The sequence below is a fragment of the Chiloscyllium plagiosum genome, unplaced genomic scaffold, assembly GCF_037043375.1.
Source record: "Chiloscyllium plagiosum isolate Xiang-an unplaced genomic scaffold, Cpla_swu_hap1 HiC_scaffold_19, whole genome shotgun sequence".
NCBI classification, from domain to species: Eukaryota; Metazoa; Chordata; class Chondrichthyes; order Orectolobiformes; family Hemiscylliidae; genus Chiloscyllium; species Chiloscyllium plagiosum.
The window spans coordinates 3,525,798-3,547,557 of record NW_028270157.1 but is presented as its reverse complement, the minus strand read 5'-3'; the positions used below and the strand labels follow the sequence as shown (position 1 = coordinate 3,547,557).

At 43.8% G+C, this 21,760-nt stretch overlaps 1 protein-coding gene across 2 annotated transcripts in view; it reads left to right on the top strand.

Annotated features, from left to right (window-relative positions):
* Positions 1-6,710: 6,710 nt before the first annotated feature.
* The window catches only part of pawr (PRKC, apoptosis, WT1, regulator), a 168,728-nt gene continuing 153,678 nt past the window's right edge, over positions 6,711-21,760 (top strand). Inside the window, exons 1-2 of one of the 2 annotated variants that reach the window (XM_043708775.2) lie at positions 6,711-6,915; positions 7,332-8,048. In XM_043708775.2, coding sequence (XP_043564710.2) covers positions 7,542-8,048 — 507 coding nt within the window. In that variant the 5' untranslated portion in view covers positions 6,711-6,915; positions 7,332-7,541. Of the gene's footprint in view, positions 6,916-7,239; positions 8,049-21,760 lie in introns of those variants that run through there. The other variant, XM_043708776.2, reaches the window with a different exon arrangement.

The following is a 21,760-nucleotide window of genomic DNA, read 5'->3' as shown; positions in this document are numbered from 1 at the left end:
TGACGACAAATGGCCTGGAGTAGTTCAGTATTCGGTGTCAGTGTTTGCTAAGGAAGTGGATGATGACAAAATATTGGTCATGGAGCTGAACATTGAGATGAAGGACATTCCTGAAAAGGCTGACTTCGACTTGAGTGGATAGCGTCATCAAAATGTGGAGATAGTGGGAGGTAGTCCCATTATCTTTCAATCTTTTGTAGATTCGGGGTGAGGTGCCAGAAGATTGGAGAGCAGCACATATGGCACCTTTCAGCTGGAGTTACTGGGGAATGTTTGTTAACCTTCCCAGATGGTCAGTTTAACAGCAGTAGATCAGGTTTTAGAAACAATCAACTGAGGGGGAAAAAACAAGTTTGACTTAATGAAACAGATCAGCCATAGATTTATAAAATACAGAACCTGATTTGATATTGTAATTGAAATTTATGGGTAAATAAGACTTGAAGGAAACAGAAGATTTCTATATGGATTTTAGAGCTTTTGACAAAATGCTTAATTTTTTTTTTCCACAGGGTATTTGTGGCACTGGCAAGTCCATTGTTCTGTTGCCTGTCCCTAATTGCCCTGAAGGGTTTGTGGTGTGCTGCCTTTTTGATCCGCTGCCATCCATATGCTGTAGGTTAACCCACAATATCCTGAAGGAGGGAATTCCAGGATTTTGACCGCAACACTGAAGGAACGGTGATATATTTCTAAGTCAGGCTGGTGAGTGGCTTGGAGGGGAATTTACAGGAGGTGGTGTTCCCATGTAGCTGCTGGCCTTGTCCATTAGTTTGGAAAGCTAATGAACAAAATTGGTATCATAGGATGTGTCAGTTGTAATTTTTTTTAAAATATGATGCAGGGCAAAGAAGAACAAGCTGTAGTAAATGGTTGTTTATCAGACTGGAGGATGATGGTTAAAGGTCAATTCCAAGACCACAGGTAGTTTTTAACAGATGACTTGGGTGTTGAAATAGAGTGAAATATCAAAATTTGCAAATAGTATTCTGTTGCTTGAGCTTGTTTATAAAAATCAAAACCTGAAAACGCCGAGTCATAGAGATGAACAGCACGGAAGCAGATCCTTTTGGTCCAACCCATCCATGCCAACCAGATATCCCAACCTAATCTAGTTCCATTTGCCACCACTTGGCCCATATCCCTCTTTCCTATTCATGTCCCCATCCAGATGCCTTTTAAATGATGTAATTGTACCAGCCTCCACCACCACTTCTGGCAGCTCATTCCATACACACACCATCCTCAACGTGATAAAATTGCCCCTAAGGTTCCTTTTCAATCTTTCCCCTCTCACCTTAAACCTCTATAGCTCTCTGGGTAGCGAGTGAAGAATAATTTCTCAATGATTCTTTTCATCATAGTTTTGGTGGCCAAAATTCATTAGAAAGCCATGAACCTAGTTTTGAAACAGTTTAAAGATCACTGCTTTACATATTGACTTCTTTAAATGACAGCTTGATGGCTGTCTTGGTCATTGAGTTGATGAGAGGTAATAATGAGCTGCAGTATTTCCAGTGCCAGCCCAGTGTAGTGGGTTAGCTCTGAGGCATGCAAAATCCCATTTACTAGGTTCAGTTTTTGCTTCAGAGGCAAAAGTGTACCCATGGAAAACGTCATCTGTGATGAACATGAGGAAGGCTGTTAAGCAATGAACTAAATTTGAGCAACCTATCCCCAACTTGAATAATAGAGAACAAAATTGCTTTGCGCAGGGTAGGTTATGTGGGGAACAGATTGTTAATAAAAGTCTTTGATTCTGTGTTGATTAAATTTTTGATACACATTCAAAATTTAATTAAGAATGGTCTTAGAAATAAACATGAGATAAACAAATATTCTGCAGATGATCAGCTTTATACCCATGAGGCTACAGGAATCTTTTCTGATGGTAATTGGCCAGGATTAGTGGGTTATGTCAAATCGGATTCTGGCAGTTCAGTTTCGAGGAAGGGTCACTGGACCTGAAACATGAACACTGATTTCTGTCCACAGATGCTGCCAGACCTGCTGAGCTTTTCCAGCAATTTCTGTTTTTATGTTCTGATTTGGTTTAGTGTTTAATGAAGTGATCTCGCTGAAACATAAACACCCAAAGCTGCATTCTTTAACCACAAAAAATTATTACGATGGGAACAATGATAAATTAGAATAATTGAACTATTTATGATACAAACTCAAAAATGTTAAACATATGGTAAAAGTATAATCTTATCAAATCCCAAAAGGTACTTTTTAAAAGAAATTTGACAAGTAATAAAACAGCTTTTATACAGTACCCAAATCACCTCTCCTAATGCTTCCCCTATCTCGTACTCTCACCAGAGTCCAACAACTTGGTAGGGTTAAGCACTTGGGGCTGTCATGCATTTGAGGTTCTCTGTACTTAGCTTAAATGGCCATGTTTGGGTTTTTATCTCAACACTTCTAGTCTGGAACTAGCATAAACTTATCATTTGAAGATAATCTAATTCACTGTCTATTATTTCTTTCTCAGGAGCACTGCTCTACATAGCCATCCTGTTCCAAGGTTTTCACAGGACTAACTGGATCCAAGTTGAATGTGAAATTAAATTTTAATTGCTAAGCTTCAGGGACAAGCTCATATTATTGGGTTTTAAAACAGTTAATTTTTTTTAAAAACAGTTTTTCGTAGTCTGTAGCTTGTTCTTCTGACAAAGTTGTGTACATATTCATACCTCTCCCTGTCAAATCACATTGCTGTTAAGATAAGATTAGATTAGATTACTTAGTGTGGAAACTGGCCCTTCGGCCCAATAAGTCCACACCGACCCACCCAGACCCATTCCCCGACACCTAACACTACAGGCAATTTAGCATGGCCAATTCACCTAACCTGCACATTTCTAGACTGTGGGAGGAAACTGGAGCACCCAGAGGAAACCCACGCAGACACTGGGAGAATGTGCAAACTCCACACAGACAGTTGCCTGAGGTGGTCTCTGGCACTGTGAGGCAGCAGTGCTAACCACTGTGCCACCGTGCGCCCACTGAAGGTTCAAAGATTTTTTAACCTCATTGTCCAGGTACCTTCTCAAATGAGGTGAAGTGTCTTTCAACTCTATCCTCATTAAATACAGACAGAATATAGATTTTTCATTTATCAAGTTCATTTGAATCATCATCAATCTCTGAGCTATGACTGCGACATTCTTTACTCCAAACCTTTCTCTGGCCTAGTTATATTGTCTAATTCCCCTTTCCTTTTAAGTTCAAATTTTTAAATTTCAAAACCTTTCCTATTCCTATTCCTTTTTCTCGTCTTTCCCATTAATGCTTTCATGTTTCCTGTCCTCTTCCCTTTTTTCTCATCACTTTTCATTGCTCTTTACTTCTCTTTCTATCAATTGAAGTCTTTTTGATTTCTCTAACTTTTTCTTCAAACTCGGTTATCTTAATTTCCAGTTAAATCTCAGATAATTCTAGCAGTGACCCCTCAATTTCAGGTTTGCTCCACCTGATTCTAAATGTTGGATAAATACTTTAAGCACCTTTTGTGGTTTATTGCTGTTTCCAATTTATCTCCACTGTTGTTGCATCTTCTACACACTGAAAACTGTGATACTGAAAACTATTTTGACCAGTACAAATCATAGAATAAAATCTGGTTTATGTACATGATCACCATCTACCTAATTGTTTAAAGAATGCATTTGCAGATAATGTCACATGTGAAGTCTAGACGATGAGGTGTGTTTCCAATGAGTGTGCGTGTGGAGTTGTTTGCAGCTATTGGTGTCAATCAGTGCCTTGTTTAAAAGTGGCACAAATCCCTCTTAACTATATTTAATTCAAATTCTGATGAAGAAACCCCTCTTGTGATCCCTGCTTATGGAACAATTCAGTTTCCAAAATAAACTCTGGCTTCATGGAACTTTGTTTTTTAAGTTAACTTATTAGTTATTCACAAACATATTTACAGAAGACTACAAATTTTATTTAATGGAAGTAAATTACATGAAATAAACAGATATGTAATAAAACAAGCTATCTAAACATTAGAGACAATGAGAATGACCATGAAATGCACAGCAAAACAAGGTCTCATCCCATTTTTCTGACACTTTATTACAAAGTCTCAGGTCTAATGAAATTGCACCGTCTTACTGTTCAAGTTTCTGTTTTACTCATCCTGGTAGCTTTTTTTTTCTGGCCTCTGCAGACAATTTGATGGGTCCTTTCCAAATCTGCTGATTGTAAATTTTTCACAAGTGAGAGCCTAAACTTTTTATTTATTAACTTTTATATTTATTGATTATGCATGCTTTATCATTGTATCTGAGTTTGTGCATTGCGGGTTTTAATTTTAAATCTGTTTTTCTTTATCTCTGGTTCTCTCAGTTTGTGTGTTCCTCCATCTATTACAGTATCTCTCATCTGTCTGGCTTTGTTGATCTGTGTTTTTGTCTCTGTATCTTTGTATGTCTCTAGCTCTGAACTTGTGTACCTGTTTCTGCCTCTGTGTTTAGTATTTATCTATCTTTGGGCATTCCCACTTCTGTGTCAGTGACTCCCTATCTGTGTGTTCTTTCCTTAGGACCTGGGTTCGATTCCAGCCTCTGCAAATTTCAAGACAAACATTTGCCTTCCAGCCCATTTCCTTTGGGTGCTCCGGTTTCTTCCCACAGTCTAAAGTGTTATCCTGAAACATGTCCATATTACAAAGGAGGTGCTGGACTGCTTAAAATTGGATAAATCCCTGGGACCTGATCAGGTGTACCCTAGAACTCTGGGAAGCGAGGGAAGAGATTGCTGGTCCCCTTGCTGAGATAGTTGTATCATCGATAGGCACAAGTGAGGTGCCAGAAGACTGGAGGTTGGCTAATGTGGTACCACTATTTAAGCAAGATGGTAAGAAAAAGCTAGGGAACTACAGATCAGTGAGCCTAACATCAGTGGTGGGCAAGTTGTTGGAGGGAATCCTGTGGGACAGTATTTACAAATATTTAGAAAGGCAAGGATTGATTAAGGACTGTCAACATGGCTTTGTGTATGGGAAATCATGTCTCTCAAACTTGATTGAGTTTTTTGAAGAAGTAATGAAGATGATTGATGAGGGCAGAGCAGTGGATGTGATCTATATGGACTTTAGTAAGACATTTGACAAGTTTCCTCATGAGAGACTGGTTAACAAGGTTAGATCACGTGGAATATAAGGAGAACTAGCCATTTGGATACAGAACTGGCTCACTTGCTTTTCAGACTGGAGGCCTGTAACCCATGGTGTGCAACAAGGAGTGCTGGGTCCACTGCTTTTTATTGTTTATATAAATGATTTGGATGTGAGCATAGGAAGTACAGTTAGTAAGTTTGCACATGACACCAACATTGGAGATGTAGTGGACAGCGAAGAAGGCTACCTCCGATTACAATGGGATCTTGATCAGATGGGCCAATGGGCTGAGAAGTTTAATTTAGATAAATGTGAGGTGCTGCATTTTGGAAATGTAAATCAGAGCAGGACTTGTACACTTAATATTAAGGTGATGGGGAGTGTTGCTGAACAAAGAGATCTTGGAGTGCTGGTTCATAGCTCCTTGAAAGTGGAGTTGCAGGTAGGTAGGATCGTGAAGGAGGAGTTTGGTATGCTTTCCTTTATTGGTCAGAATATTGAGTACAGGAGTTGGGAGGTCATGTTGCGGCTGTACAGGACATTGGTTAGGTCACTGTTGGAATATTGTGTGTATTTCTGGTCGTCTTCCTGTCGGAAGGATGTTGTGAAACTTGAAGGGGTTCAGAAAAGATTTACAAGGATGTTGCCAGGGTTGTAGGATTTGAGCTATAGGGAGAGGCTGAACAGGCTGGGGCTGTTTTCCCTGGAGCGTCGGAGGCTGAGGGGTGACCTTATAGAGGTTTACAAAATTGAGGGGCATGGATAGGGTAAATAGTCAAGCTCTTCTCCCTGGGGTGGGCTAGTCCAGAACTAGAGGGCATAGGTTTAAGGTGAGAGAGGAAAGATTTAAAAGGGACCTAAGGGGCAACTTTTTCTCACAGGGTGGTATGTGTATGGAATGAGCTGCCAGAGGAAGTGGTGGAGGCTGGTACAATTACAACATTGAAAAGCCATCTGTATGGATATATGAGGAGGAAGGGTTTGGAGGGATATGGGCCAAATGCTGGCAATTTGGGACTAGATTAATATGAGATATCTGGTTGGCATGGATGAGTTTTACTGAAGGGTCTGTTTCTGTGCTGTGTATCTCTCTGTGCAAGTTAGGTGGATTGGCCATTAGAAATATATGGATACAAAGATGGGGTGTGAGATGCTTTTCAGAGTGTCAATGTGGACTTGATGGGCTGAATGGTCTGCTTCCACACTTCAGGGAATCTATGATTATATGTCTGTGTTTCCCGCTCTCTGTACCACTAGCTCTGTTTGTGCTGTGTTTATCTGTGTCTTCATGTATCTATGTATGTTTGTGTGTCCCTGTGTGTGTGTCTCTGTCTCACTGTCTATCTGTTTTTGCTTGTGTTTGCTTCTCTGTGTCTGTGTTTGTGTTTGGTTTACCCCTTTGTGTCTGTTTTGGTCCCTGTTACTGCCTGAACCTCGGTTTCTCTGTCTTTGTCTTTATTTCTGCTGTGTCTCTGTTTTCATATCTTTTTCTCTGTGACATTGTGTGTTTCTGGCTTTGTGGGTTTTTCTCTCTCTCTCTCTCTCATTTTGTACATTTCTTTCTCTGTCTTTGCGTTCCTCTCTGTCTCTCCCTCTGTGTTTTTCCCTCTGCCTCCCCCTTTGTGTTTCCCTCTCTCTCTCCCCTCCCCTGCAGGTAGGAGGTGGAAGAACATTGTGAGCAGGAGCAGTTCTCCACCCCCCCCGGTCTCAGTGTCGGGCTGTGCAGGTACAAGGGAGGAGGGACATTACTGCTGCTGCTGCTGCTGTTCCCATGATCTGAGGTACTCTCTGTCTGTGTGAGGGTGTGTGTCTGGGTCTCCGCAGGTACCGGGTGGAGGGAGGGGATAATCCCCCCGGGGTGGGGGTTGGGGGAGGGGGTGGTGCGGCTGCGCTCTGGGATTTGATCGCTCCCGGCGGCAGGTCTTTGCGGGCAGTGGGCCGGGGCCAGAGGGAGGGAACCGGGAGCCCCGGGGGAGAGCAATCACCTGGGCCCCGGGGGAGGGGAGTGGGGGGTGGGGGGGAGAAGGTGTAGGGGGAGGGAGCCGACTGCAGGTACGGAGCTGTCCCGGGGCGGTGGGGGAACGGGGAGAGACTTTGAGCCGAGTTTGGGAAGTTGGCGAAAAGTTGAATGAACTTTCTGAAAAGTTTGACGAAGTTTGTAAAAGTTGCTATCTTTGTTGTGTTCTGTGTTTTTCAGTTTTCCCGGGATTCCTTCTCCCTCCCGGCACCTGAGGATTTATTTCTGAGGGGGTTCTCTCTCTCTCTCTCAAGGATTGAGAAACAAAAGAAGCCGCGGACCAGAGGAGTAGTTGTTGTTGTGGAGAGAGAGAGAGAGTTGTTCTCTCCCGGGGAGGGTTTGCTTGTAATTCTCTCTCTCTCTCTCTCTGTGTGTCTCTGGGGTTTGGCGATGGCGAGCGGCGGTTACCGACCTCCCGGGAATACCACCGACTTCCTGGAGGAATGGAAAGCCAAGCGGGAGAAGATGCGAGCCCGGTTCGCCGCAGCAACCGGCGGTAACTCGGCCGAGAGCGGCCCGAACCGGAACGGTGCCCCGCCGCCCGCCGCTGAGCTCAGCAACAACAACAACAACAGCGGCGGCGGTAGCGCCGGGGACCGGGAGCGAGCGGCCGCCAGGACCGTCCCTCCCATCAACAAGCGGCCGGACGAGGACGGGAGCGGCGCCACCAAAGGCAGCGAGAGCGGAGCCAGGAACCCGGCGGCGGACGAGGTGGAGGCGGAGAATCCGTCAGTCGCTCCCGCCGCTTCCTCGGCGTCACCTCCCGCCAGCAGCAAGATCAAAGAGAAGGGTAAGAGCTCCGGGCCCAGCGCCAGGAAGGGCAAAGGGCAGATCGAGAAGAGGAAGCTGAGGGAGAAGAGGAGGTCCACAGGAGTGGTCAACATCCCGTCCACTGAGGTAGGCAGCTGGCTCTCACCCTCACACCCTCTCATCCCTCCCTGTGTCACCCCCTCGCACCCTCATCCTTCCCCGTGTACTCCCTTCACTCCCTCATCCCTCCCCGTGTACTTCCTTCACTCCCTCATCCCTCCCCGTGTACTCCCTTCACTCTCTCACCCCTCCCCGTGCACACCTTCACCCCCTCACCCCTCCCCGTGTCACCCCCTCGCACCCTCATCCCTCCCCATGTACTCCCTTCGCCCCCTCCCCGTGTCACCCCCTCCCCGTGTCACCCCCTTTACTCCTTCACTGCTCCGAGTACTCGTTCACTCCCTTCCCCTCTGGTGGTACCCCCTTGCTGTCTGGTACTCCCTCAACCCCCTCACTCTCTTCACTCCCCCCTTCCCTGGTCGCCCCTGACTTCCTCCCTTCTGGTACCCTCTCACTGCCCTTCACCCCTCTTCATCCCTCATCCTTTTTTCCACCCTTCATCCCTTTTTCCACCCCTCTCTCATTCCCTCACTCCCTATTCCCACCTCAGAGTGCTCAGCCCCTCACTTCCTTACCCCCGCACCTTCCCACGCTCCCATTCTCCTCATTTTCCCACTCCCTTGTCCTTCTCACGCCCTGGTCATCATTATCCTGAAATTCAAATCCATGTGAGACCTTGCTGTGCATCAGCTGCATCATCATAGACTGCAGAGAGGCCATTTAGTCTGTCATCTGCATATTAGCTCTTTTTAAAAGTTTGTCATCCCCACTCCCTACCCCTTTTGCTGCTAAATTCAAGCAGCTATCCAGTTTCTTTTAGAAAGGTGCTCTTAAACCCGTTAATGTATGAATAAAAATGTATTCCACGTGTTTTCCTCCAGTTCTGTAATAGTATAACAGGAAGGAATGAATATATGCAGCTTAAAACATAGATTAAATTCCACTTGTTCAATTGATCTCGATTTCACTTGGGCTCCCTTAGCCTGTGTCCCTGCATCAAATGTCACATGGGATTGCTGAGCCTTTTATAAGTAAATCGAGCCATGGCGTATAATATAACTATTTGTGGGAGCTTGCTATGTACAAACGGACAACCATACTTCCTATGTTACGGCAATGACTATACTTGAAAGAGGATCTCATTGGATGTTAAATGCTTTGCTGTATCCTGAGGTTCATCTATTGCATGTTTATTCCATAGAGTTTTATATTTTCATGTTCCAAGTTAAGGGTCTGTTTCTCTCGTTTGTTGAATCTGCAATGAGATTTTTGAAAGGCTAAAAGAGACACCTAAGATTAGGTACCACAGTGGAGGATTTGACTTGATCATTTGCAACTGCTGTTGATGTTGAAGTGAATGTGTTTCACCCACTGATGTAACCATCCTCTCTTTTCTATCTGTACAAGTTGTTTTTTTGTTTAATTTGGGGAGGGGTAGGGACTATCCAAGCCATTAAAATGTTTAAATTTCTATGTGTACACAGGCAAGGACTGAAACAGCTGGATAATCCCAACTGGGTTTATCTCAGTCCCCCAGACGGCATTAACTTTTATCCGTTCCACCATATAAACTCCGTCTAAAACAACAAGGAACAAAATCCGTGTTAGACTTTTTATTTTGTTTCAAAGGGAAAATGTGTAACTGACTCAACTGTTGAGAATTTGACATCAAAACTTTTAATATTCTTGATTAACAAAAGTAATTTCTTTGTAACGTGTTTGTTTGTCTGGGTGAGTGGTGGGGGCCAGCGGTGTTAGGGCAGTGAATTTTGTACGTTGCTTACTGTTGTATAATTGGAGTCTTGAGGGATACATGCGTGCACACAAAAATATCGTTGATGGAAATGAATGAAGTGACAGAGTTCCTGTTATACCACCTTGATAGGGCAATACTTTACAAAGCTTGTTTGTCTAATTATAAATGTAGCGGGATACCTCAAAGCGCTCTGGTAGTTTTTCATTCCTGTCTGATGGCACAGCGAGTGGTGGCCCCTCTGAGATCAGCACAGACGTTGCTGAAACATCGGCTGCTATGGATTGGACCACTATGTGGTCTGGTCCTTTACTCAGTGTTGCTTCAAGTTGAAACAGAGAAAACATCGTCAGAATTATCCAGGCCTTGAGGGCCCCCGACCCAATTTACAGCCAAATGGGTTTTCTCTGAGTTGGTATTGCTGCTGCTTCTGCTGTAATGTGAGAAATTGGACAACCAGTTTGTGCACAGTGGGGTCCTTGTGTGACAATAGCTTTGAGGAACTGAGGTTTATAAAATCATGAGGGGCATGGATGAGGTGAACCATAACAGTCTTTTCCCTTGGGTGGGGGAGTTCAAAACTGGGGCATATTTTTAAGATGAGAGGAGAAAGATTTAAAGAGGACATGAGAGGCAAACGTGCTGGAGAAACTCAGTATTTATGGGAATAGAAAGCCACTTAATGCAGCGAGTGGTTGGTTTGTGGAATGAACTACCAGAGCAAGTGTTTGATACCATTACAGTTACAAGATTTAAGTAGCACTTAGATAAGGACACGGATAGGAAATGTTTGGAGGGATATGTGCCAAATGCAGGCAGGTGGGACTAGTTTCACTTGGGAATATAGTCAGCATGACTGAAGGGTCTGTTTCCATGCCTATGACTCGATTCTTTAAAAACCAGCAGCAGGAGGAGGAAATTCAGCTCCAGGACCCTGCTCTGTCATTTAATAAGTATTGGCCTAGAGACCACAGGCAGCTGTCATCCATCCAAGAGGGCAGTTGGGTTTCTAAGAGACAGCCCCTTGAGGAGTAATTTTGTTCAGCAAAGGTACTAAGGGATATACACCAAAGGTGGGTAAATGAGTTCGGCCACAGATCGGCCATGATCCCATTGAATGGTAGAACAGATTAGAGGGGCTGAATGGCCTACTCCTGTTCCTATGTGTCATTTTCCCTTTGTGCTGCACTGGAGCGTAAGCTTGAATTTAATGTAATTGTTAAACCATAGTTGAGAATTGGTGATTTTTCCCAATTTATTTAACTTTAAATTACCATTGGTATGATTCACGTTGTTTCATTCGGATTTATTAAAGCAGTTTGGTTTATTTGGATTAAATAGTAGTTAGATAATGCAATGTTGCATCGTATCTACGTTATAACTCTGATGTTGAGGGTTTTATCATTCTTGCTGATCTCTTTTGTGGAAAACGCTGTAGGATTCGGTCACCATTACGTGTACTTTAGTGCATGGGGAATTATTCTAAGTTGTCATTAATTTATTTTAGACTAAAATGTTTGGTAAATTTTCTCATTCTAAAAATGAGAGAGTGCATTTTAACGATTGACTCCTTGGTTAGAGATTATATCGTTAAAAATCTCACACTACCAGGTTATAGTCCAACAGGTTTATTTGGAAGCACTAGCTTTCGGAGTGCTGCTCCTTCATCAGGTGGTTGTGGAGAATAAGGTTGTGAGACAATCTTATACTCCACAATTATCTGATGAAGGAGCAGCGCTCCGAAAGCTAGTGCTTCCAGTTAAACCTGTTGGATTATAACCTGGTAGTGTGAGATTTTTAACTTTGTCCACCCCAGTCCAACACTGGCATCTCCAAATCAGAGATTATATTCTTTACATCATTTGAATAATAATCATCAGATCTTTATTCAGTTGCCTTTTTACTTTGTGGTCATTTTGTTGCCCCTGTAACTAACTGGTTCCCAAAATAATCTCCCTTTTGTGGTGTTGTAGTTTGGATTAAGAATTGCTGTAGATTGGGTTTGTTCACATTGTTCACCATTTATGTGACTTATGTGAGAGAGTTATACATGGCTGACTATAGGGCATCAATTATATCCTGGAGTTAACACTGTTTAGGAATAAAAAATTATTGCAGTCTTGCCATGTTTGTACCCATTTTGAGAAAAGCAGTGTACAATTGGCAAAAAGGGTGTTGGTGTGCCTTTTGTGATATTGGATTAAAGTCGAGGTTGATAGCACAGGAAAAGACCCCTTCAGTCATTGAGTCTGCACAGCTTAAAAACACCTGACTATTCTCCTCCTATTTCCCTGGCCTTCACCCATCACCTTGTGTGCCTTAGTATTGTAAGTGCACGTCTGATATGTGATGGGGGTTTCAGTGTCTCCCACCTTTTTACAGGCAGTGAGTTCCAGATTCCCATCACGCTCTGGGTGAAAAGAAATTTCCACTCATCCCCTGTAAGCGTTCTGACCCGAACCTTAAATCCATTTCCCCTTGTCATTGATCTCCCCCACGTAATTGATACTTTGCAATAATGCCTCTGCTCCACGGAAAATAACTGCAGTCTATCCAGAACAAAAGCAGATTGCTGGAGACCTTTTGCAGATTTGGCAGCATCTGTGGAGAGATAGCAGAGTTAACGTTTCCAGTCCAGTGAAGGGTCTGAAGAAGAGTCACTGGACTTGGCACATACACCTTTTTTTTTCCTCCGGACTTGACTTAGTGGTATGACCATCAATAGAAGTAGGTAATTTGGCCAGTGGGAAGTCTTGAGGGAAGTTACTTGTCGACACTGAAGTTGTAGTCCATTGCTGAGCGTTCTGATATTGAACAGAGTATTTCAGAAGGAAAGCCCCTCTGGTTTGCCAATGGCAGTTTAGCAGCTCTGATGGTATCAGATTCGGTGCTGGAGTTGGAAGCCTGCAGTATTGCTAACTTACCCTTTGCTGGATGGTTTGTGCTGTGTGCTGCACATGGAGAGAGGTTTCAACAGCACGGTGTGGAATTGCCTGATGAATTGTCTGCTTTTTGAGAGATCCAGCTTTCCTCACTGAACTCACCCTGACCTCGCAGGTTGGACTGAGCAATGTTGGTAATTATTCCTTCAGATACGGAGACAGCAGTTGCCAATTCCTCATTGGTTCTGGTTTTCCTGAGCTGGACATATTGGTGAAAATGGAGTGAGTGGTTCTTGATCAGGGAAGCAATGCAGAGAGAGACTGGTGGAGGCATCAAGGACAATTTATTCGAAAAGGCACTGACGATGGACATGGATGTGACCTGACTCCCATTCAAGACCCTGCCAACTGGAGACTAGAAAAACTGAGTGGTTCCTTCTACAGTGCTGACAAGTCAGGTCAAAGTCACTGCACCCCCTGTCTGAAGAGGCAACATGAACATTGTTTCGGTCAGTTAGTTCCTTCTCTCTGCTATAGGGTGGGCAGCAGTTAGAGTGCAAAAGGTTCATTTAATGATTGTCCCGATAAAGAAGAGACCTGAATTTATTTAGCACCTCTGAGAATCTGTGTCCCAAAATGTTCATAGGACATTTGAAATGCAGTCCCTGTTGAAAAATAGCACAGATAATTACCAATTTACACACAGAAAGCTCCTCTAAACTGTTTAGTGATGCTTGTTTGAGGGATAAAGCCTGACCCTGAGTTTAGATGGTGTCTAGACCTTTACACCCAGCTGCCAGTTTCATGTCAGATGTAAGCGTGTGGACTCCAGGGTGATTGAACAGTTCCGGTCTGGTTGGATCATGTGACTACCAGGATGGAAGAAGCCAGTTTGATGGCTTTTATTTTGTTTCTCAGCTGCTGGTCCTTATCCCCTGGTTCGCAGCATAAATCGACGTGCACAACATTTCCCTCTTAATGTAAACGTTATACTCTTCCCTCCATGTAAAACTGGGAAAGTGAGCCCAGTTTGTATATCTGAGAGTTATAGCTGTTACTAATGGAATTGTCTGCTTGCCCTTAGGCTAGGGTGAGGCAACAGCATAAAATCAAATGAAAGCTAGTTGCACCTTGTCTGACATAATTACATATTGTCATGGTGACGTGTGAGGACCATTAGTCTGTTGATTTTTTTTCAGTCCGTGTTTGGATGCAGTAATGTTTGTTGGCTGCTGTCTAAGTTAATGCAGTGGAGACTGTGCATTGATGTTTCAGAGAATTTAGCATATTAACCAAATGAGGGAGGGAACATGGCTCATTTTTTTTGTTAGTCCAGTACATTTTCTTTGACCAAATGTTTTCTTTGCTTTGGAAAAATGACATTTCACCTCCCAGTAAACTCAAGAGCTGCAGGGTACTTTTACCTTCAGAAGCTTCATTATGCAGTGCTGCTGTGCAACAATAGTGATTGAAGCACGTGGAATGGAATTAAGTTACTGCACTTAAGTGATCACTAATCAATAAATTTACTAAGAAAATTGAGGATCAAAAACCGGAATTGCTGGAAAAGCCAGCTGGTCTGACAGCATCTGTGGAGAGAAATCAGAGTTAACGTTTCAAGTCAAGTGACTCCTCCTCAGAACTGGAACAATGATGAAATTGTCCATTTCAGTGTCAGTCAATTTTAATTACTGACAAACTCTGATACTAAGAACTAATTTTTAGTTTAGAGTGCCATTCCATTGGACATTTCTGAAAAGCTGTTGCAAACGTTTTTCTGTTTCTTTATCTCTCAATCCAACTCTATTCCCTTCTCTTTCATACTCTGAAACTGACTTAACCTTGATATGTTTAAACTGATGATACCTGGTTCAGATTCTGTGCAGCTCAGTAATAACTCTTCAGTCTGATTGAGCGTTGCACAGGGTTCCATCCCAAATAGCAGTGATAAAGTTAGAAATTCCATCCAAGGTCTATAGGCAAGTTTAAATGTAATGAACAGTTGATATTTCGGATTGACTACAAAGTCCTTATCATCAAGTTTATATGTTTGTCTTTGGCTCCCTCCCATTATTCTAATTAACAGTGCCCCTGCCATTAAAGCAGTGGTTCCCAAATTTATTTCCCACTGTGACTCCACATCGAGGCTGGAAAATGATCTCGACCCCTCGGAGGGAGCAAGTCTCTGTCCTTTGCTGTTGTGGCTTAATCCAGAATGCAGGGTGTCCATTTCTGCCTCTGACCTAGTGAGCTCTCTTTGGGGAAACTCTGCAATCAGGCTGCTTGAAGTTTGTAGCTGATCTTTTTCAACTTGGTGTCAAGCTCTTGCTCTCCTTTGCTCACCCTGTGTTCTTAATTATTTGTTGCCCATCTTTTATTTTCGAAAAATCATTTGAGATGTGGGTGTTGTCAACTGAGTCATCCCTAAATTCAGAATCGACCACATTGCTGCGAGTCTGGAGTCACATGTAGGCCAGATGGGGTAAGGATGGTAATTCCCTTCCCTCGAGGGCGTTAATGAACCGGATGGGTTTTTGGATATCCAGCAGGGGTCTTGGGCTTGATTTTTGGGTTGGCTTTTTATTCCAGATTTATAATGAATTCACCGTCTGGTATGGTGGGATTTGAACTTGTGAATCCAGAACATTAGCCCGGGATTCTGGATTACTCACCCAGAGGCATTACTGTTTCACAATCCCCTCTCCTATTTGTTCAAGAGCATGTGGTGGTGAACAGTCTTTGTTGTTAGGTAGACCCACAATGCCCTTGGAGAGGGAATCCCAGCATTCTGACCCAGTGACACCAAAGGATATATTTCCAGGTCAGGGTGGTGAGCGGCCTGGAAGGGAACTTGGAGGGGGTGGTGTTCCCATGTATCTGCTGCCCTTGTCCTTCTCAATGGAAGTGGTTGTGGGTTTGGAAGGTGTTGTCTGAGGATCTGTGGTGAATTTCTGCAGCACATCTTGAAGATAGTACACACTGCTGCTACTGAGTGTCGGTAGTGGAGGGAATGGTTGACTGTGGATGTCAATCTAGCAGACTGCTTTGTCCTGGATGGTGTCAAGTTTCATGAAGGTTTTTGGAGCTGCATCCAGTATTTATATGGGCAGTACAGGTACAATACAGTGGTCAGTGGTGACCTCCAGGATGTCGGTAGTTGGGGATTCAGTGACAGGAATGGCATTGAATATCAAGGTAGGATGTTTTCATTGTGTCTAGCAGGAGATTGCCATTGGTGTGAATGATGGCCATTTCTATGTTGGGACAGATGCAATCACAGTTACAGCATTTAAAAGACACTCAGACAAGTACATTTACATGAATAGGAAAGGTTTGGAGAGATATGAGCCAGGAGCAGGCAGGTCAGATTATTTTGTTAGGGATTATTGGCACCATGGACTTGTTAAACCAAATGGTCTGTTTCTGTGCTGTATAACTATTGAAAACTTGGCTCCCCTTCCCCAAAAGTACCAAAACCCACTGCTTCACCATCTCATTCCTTGTGGACACTGGCGAAATGTTGGAAGTTAGATCAGTGCGTTTTTATTGGGTATGAATGCTGGGAAAGATAATCCAGGAATGTAGCGATTAGTTCAATGGACTTAATGTCCAAATTTGCCATAATCCCATTGAGCCTTGGGCCAGGCTTGAGGGAGTGAATGGCCTCCTGTTGTTCTGCTACAGTCTCAAAGGTGCAGTGCCAGACAAAGACCTGTGTATTTCATCAGGGTCTGGCAACTACTGACTTGGAGCCGAGCCTCTGATACTCTGTGTAGGGCATATATATTTTTAAACAAAAGAAAAACATGATTTGTTGAACTTGCTGCAGACTTGATTACCCTCTCTCTCTCTTCCAACTGGGCTCTTGTCCAAGTTCATTCTGCTCAGTTGTTCCCAGTTGATTATCCCATTGTACAGGGCCAGCAAAGAGAACTCTGCACTCAGGTGCTGGTCCAAAAATCGGATTCTCATCAAATGCTCCACCTCTTCAAAAGTCAGTGCAATTGCCTCTCGACGAGTAGCCATGCTCTGTCCAGATACCCATCCAGGACAGATTCACTCCCTTCGATCAAATGTTGACCACACCTTGGCACACCGCCTGCAAAGTGCAGGTCATAGAGCAGTGCCAGTATTGGTTCACTGGGTATTGTGTCAGAGGATTCTGAATTCCACTGCAAGGCCCCTGTAACAATCCCATTCCATGACTGAGGTGTGCTGCACTACCCGTGGTACTGCCTTTGGAATGAAACACATCAATATTGCTTCTGCTGCCAGTCCTTTACTCTGCGTCACTTCATTCTTGATCCTTCCCACAAAATGAACCATTTCCCCCTCTGCTTCGTCCTCATGGTCTTCAGTTCAGTCATTAAGCACAGAGGAGGCCATTTGATCCATGGTGCCATTGCTAGCAACATAAAAAAAGAATTGTTCAATGAATTTCATTCCCCCACAGCCCTGTGGATTCTTTCCTTCAATAATTTATCCAATTCCTTTTTCAAAGTTGTTCTGGGATCTGCGTCTCCCTCACTTGCAAGCAACAACTCACTGTATAAAACTAAAATTCTCCTGTGCTCCACTTCTTGTGTTAAAATTATATGACAGCACAATCAAAACTGATCCATACCGTCCTCTGCACTGAAGGGGTGAGCGTTGCAGGGATTATTGGTTAGGACTGCCTGTTATCCCTAGGCAAAAGTGAGGACTGCAGATGCTGGAAAGCAGAGTCTAGCTTAGAGTGGTGCTGGAAAAGCACAGCAGGTCGGGCAGCGTCCGAGGAGCAGAGAAGTCGACATTTTGGGCAAAAGCCCTTCATCAGGAAGTGACCCTATCCCTGATGAAGGGCATTTGCCTGAAACGTCGATTTTCCTGCTCCTCAGATGCTGCCTGATCTGCCTGCTATTCCTCTCCGGTTATGTCGGTTTGAGTCACAGCAGTGTAGCCTTGCCTCTGAGTTGTTTTTTGCCAGTGTACAGTCATGTTCCCTTTTGAAGGTGTCGATTTGAAACCTTGTGCTTTAGAGGATCCCTGAATTTGGTTCAAAACATGAAGAATCCAGCTTTGGCGTGTTGAAATTTCCTGTTGCTTGCTGTGATGTGAGCACTGCTGACGAGGCATTTGGTGCCCATCTCTCATTGCCTTTGCACTGAGTGAGTTTCTCTGGCCATTTCAGAGGGCAGTTCAAGGTTGACAATGTTACTGTGGGTCTGGTGTCACATGTAGACCTGACCCGGTAAGCACAGCAGAATCATCCCTTAAGGGACGTTAGTGACCCAGGCTGGTTTTTACAACAATTGATGCAGCTTCTAAATCACCATCGCTGAGATTTGCTTTCAGTTCCAGATTTATTACGTGAATCTAAACTCCATCAGCTGTCACGAGATTTGAACCCACATCCCCCAGAGCATTAGCCTGGACCTTTGCATTATTAGTGGCATTACCATCATTGCCAACTGCCTCTCCTGGAAGAGACTTGATTTCCCTGTAGGATTTCTTCATGCATCAAAGATGTTGCTGGCTGGAGCAACATCTATTGTCTGTCTCTAATTGCTCAGGGGGTCAGTTAAGAGTTAGGCAATGCAGTGCAGTACAAGCTCAGGTCTTGAGAAGATTGGTAGTTCAGGTTGAGGTTCTGGATGTAAGCTTGCTTGCTGAACTGGAAGGTTCATTTTCAGATGTTTCGTCACCATAGTGGGTAACCTTATTAGTGAGCCTCTGGTGAAGCGTTGGTGTTAGTGACCCACTTTCTATTTGTGTGTTCAGGTTTCCTTGGGTAACCTGTGGTTCTGGGGTCAATTCCCTTCAAGAATGTCGGTGAACCATAGAGACATAGAGATGTACAGCATGGAAACAGACCCTTCAGTCCAACCCGTCCATGCCAACGAGATATCCCAACCCAATCTATCCCACCTGTCAGCACCCAGCCCAAATCCCTCCAAACCCTTCCTATTCATATACCCATCCAAATGCCTCTTAAATATTGCAATTGTACCAGCCTCCACCACATCCTCTGGCAGCTCATTCCATACACATACCACCCTCTGCATGAAAAAGTTGCCGCTTAGGTCTCTTTTATATCTTTCCCCTCTCATCCTAAACCTATGCCCTCTAGTTCTGGACTCCCCGACCCCAGGGAAAAGACTTTGCCTATTTATCCTATTCATGCCCCTCATAATTTTGTAAACCTTTATAAGGTCACCCCTGAGCCTCCAACGCTCCAGGGAAAACAGCCCCAGCCTGTTCAGCCTCTCCCTGTAGCTCAGATCCTCTAACCCTGGCAACATCCTTGTAAATCTTTTCTGAACCCTTTCAAGTTTCACAACATGTTTCCGTTAGGAAGGAGACCAGAATTGCACACAATATTCCAACAGTGGCCTCACCAATGTCCTGTATAGCCGCAACATGACCTCCCAACTCCTGTACTCAATACTCTGACCAATAAAGGAAAGCATACCAAACGCCGCCTTCACTATCCTATCTACCTGCGACTCCACTTTCAAGGAGATATGAACCTGCACTCCAAGGTCTCTTTGTTCAGCAACACTTACTAGGACCTTACCATTAAGTGTATAAATCCTGCTAAGATTTGCTTTCCCAAAATGCAGCACCTCGCATTTATCTGAATTAAATTCCATCTGCCACTTCTCAGCCCATTGGCCCATCTGGTCCAGATCCTGTTGTAATCTGAGGTAACCCTCTTTGCTGTCCACTACACCTCCAATTTTGGTGTCATCTACAAACTTTCTAACTGTACGTCTTATGCTCACATCCAAATCATTTATGTAAATGACAAAAAGTAGAGGGTCCAGCACCGATCCTTGTGGCACTCTACTGGTCACAGGCCTCCAGTCTGAAAAACAACCTTCCACCACCACCCTCTATCTTCTACCTTTGAGCCAGTTCTGTATCCAAATGGCTAGTTCTCCCCGTATTCCATGAGATCTAACCTTGCGAATCAGTCTCCCATGGGGAACCTTGTCGAATGCCTTACTGAAGTCCATGTAGATCACATCTACTGCTCTGCCCTCATCAATCTTCTTTGTTACTTCTTCAAAAAACTCAATCAAGTTTGTGAGACATGATTTCCCACCCACAAACCCATATTGACTATCCCGAATCAGTCCTTGCCTTTCCAAATACATGTACATCCTGTCCCTCAAGATTCCCTCCAACAACCTGCCCACCACCCAGGTCAGGCTCACCGGTCTATAGTTCCCTGGTTTGTCTTTACCACCCTTCTTAAACAGTGGCATCACGTTTGCCAACCTCCAGTCTTCCTGCACCTCACCTGTGACTATCGATACAATTGTCTCAGCAAGGAGCCCAGCAAAAGTTGTTACGCTCACCATTAAGCTAGTTTTATTCCAGGTATACTCCGTTCATGGGTTCAAACCTATGTCACCAGAAATATAGCCCAGGGTTCTGGATTACCAACTTGGTGACATTGTCACTGAGCCATGACCTTCCCTGCGTGAAAGAGCACTTTCTCCGTAACCAGCATTTTTAGAGCAATGAATCATTTTTTGAACAGCAGCAAATAGGTTGAATTGAATCAAGTGGATCTGAAGGTTTTTGGAGAATTGCCACTGCGGTATTTTGGCTGAAAGGAATGTTTGGTGATTCTGAGGGAAATGAGAAATGCACAAATCTAAACCCTTGCTCGAAATGTTTTTTATAAGTTAGATTATTTTTCTGAGCGTGATGTTTCCATCACACTGAAGGAGAGGGAAGATGCTAACTTGTTGAATGCTTTCTGTTTTGAGTTCTTAATTTAATTTCACATTAACCTGAGCTTTATATCTTGGGCGTGTCCTGATTCATTATCTGCCCTCGAATGCGGAAATGAAGTCTCCCTTTTACCGCCTTTCACAATTCTTATAAATGTTTCTTGTTGTTGAAACTCTTAAATTGGTTTTATTTTGGTGCAGCTTTCCTATAGCAACTATATCTTCCCCACAAAACAGCCATTTTTAAAAATATTTAATTTCTGTTTGGCTGTTTAAAGTTCCTCTTGGAGATTTACACGTAGGATTCCAAACATCAGGATTTAGCCAGAGGCTGGTTATCAAAAGGGAGAGTCGGAACTCTGCAATTCAGATAGTTCTGGTCTTTGCTCACTCACATCCTGCACAAGTATCTCAGGACTCAGTACATTGTACCCCAGTCTCTGATTCAAGTTCCCCTTCTCCAGGAGCAGTAAATTTGAATTTTAGTTTTGAGACACAATCAGTGAGTAAAGCCAGCATTGCCCATGTCCAGCTTTTAAAGGGACTGTAGGGTGGTAATTTTTCCCTGGCATTGTTCTTTCTGAGCAGGTAATATCAAGCTGCATTAACTGAGTTTGGTGAGCACCAGAATGTCAAAGTTCAAACTGTTTGATAAGCTGATGTGCTGAATCAGGTGAGAGCAGAGAATTACAGCAGGTTTATTGTTGATATATAGTTCTGTGCAAGCTCCAAGTTGTACCTTTCCCTTCAAAATCATTTACGTTTCCAGAAACCACTTCCTTGACTCCGAGCACTTTAAACCCACCACTAACTCAGCCCACTTACTCATGAACAAATAACAAAGACTTTCCATCAGGGCATTTTGTTTTAAGAATTCACCTGGATGGGAAGATAGGATAGAACTGCTACAGTATGTGTGCTGCAGCCTGTGGAAAACTCGAGCACTCCAAACACACACTCCAGTTACTATCACTTGCTCTCAATTCGCTGTCCTTGTTCACCATGAAAGGGATCTACATTTGGAACAGCGATAATAATACTGACGCCAACATTGACGTTTCATTTGGAGTACACAGTGGTCTCTTTGAGCATTGCCCCTCCTGGTGGGTTTGTGTGGGAATTGTGCATTGCCTGTACCAAACAGGGTACTACGAGACTGCCTGGCAGTGGGGCTACAGGCTCTGTCAGTGCGAGTTGGTGCAGTGATTTCTTCATTCACTTTCTCCTCCTCTTCTGACCAAATAATGTCTCCACACCACCAGCAACTCCCCCCACACCCCCAGTCCCCGTCCCTGGATAGTCCACTGCGAATTGGCACTAAAACTGCAACTTAGGAACAGGACAAATAAATAATTGTTGTGCTGAGCACGCTCCTTTTAA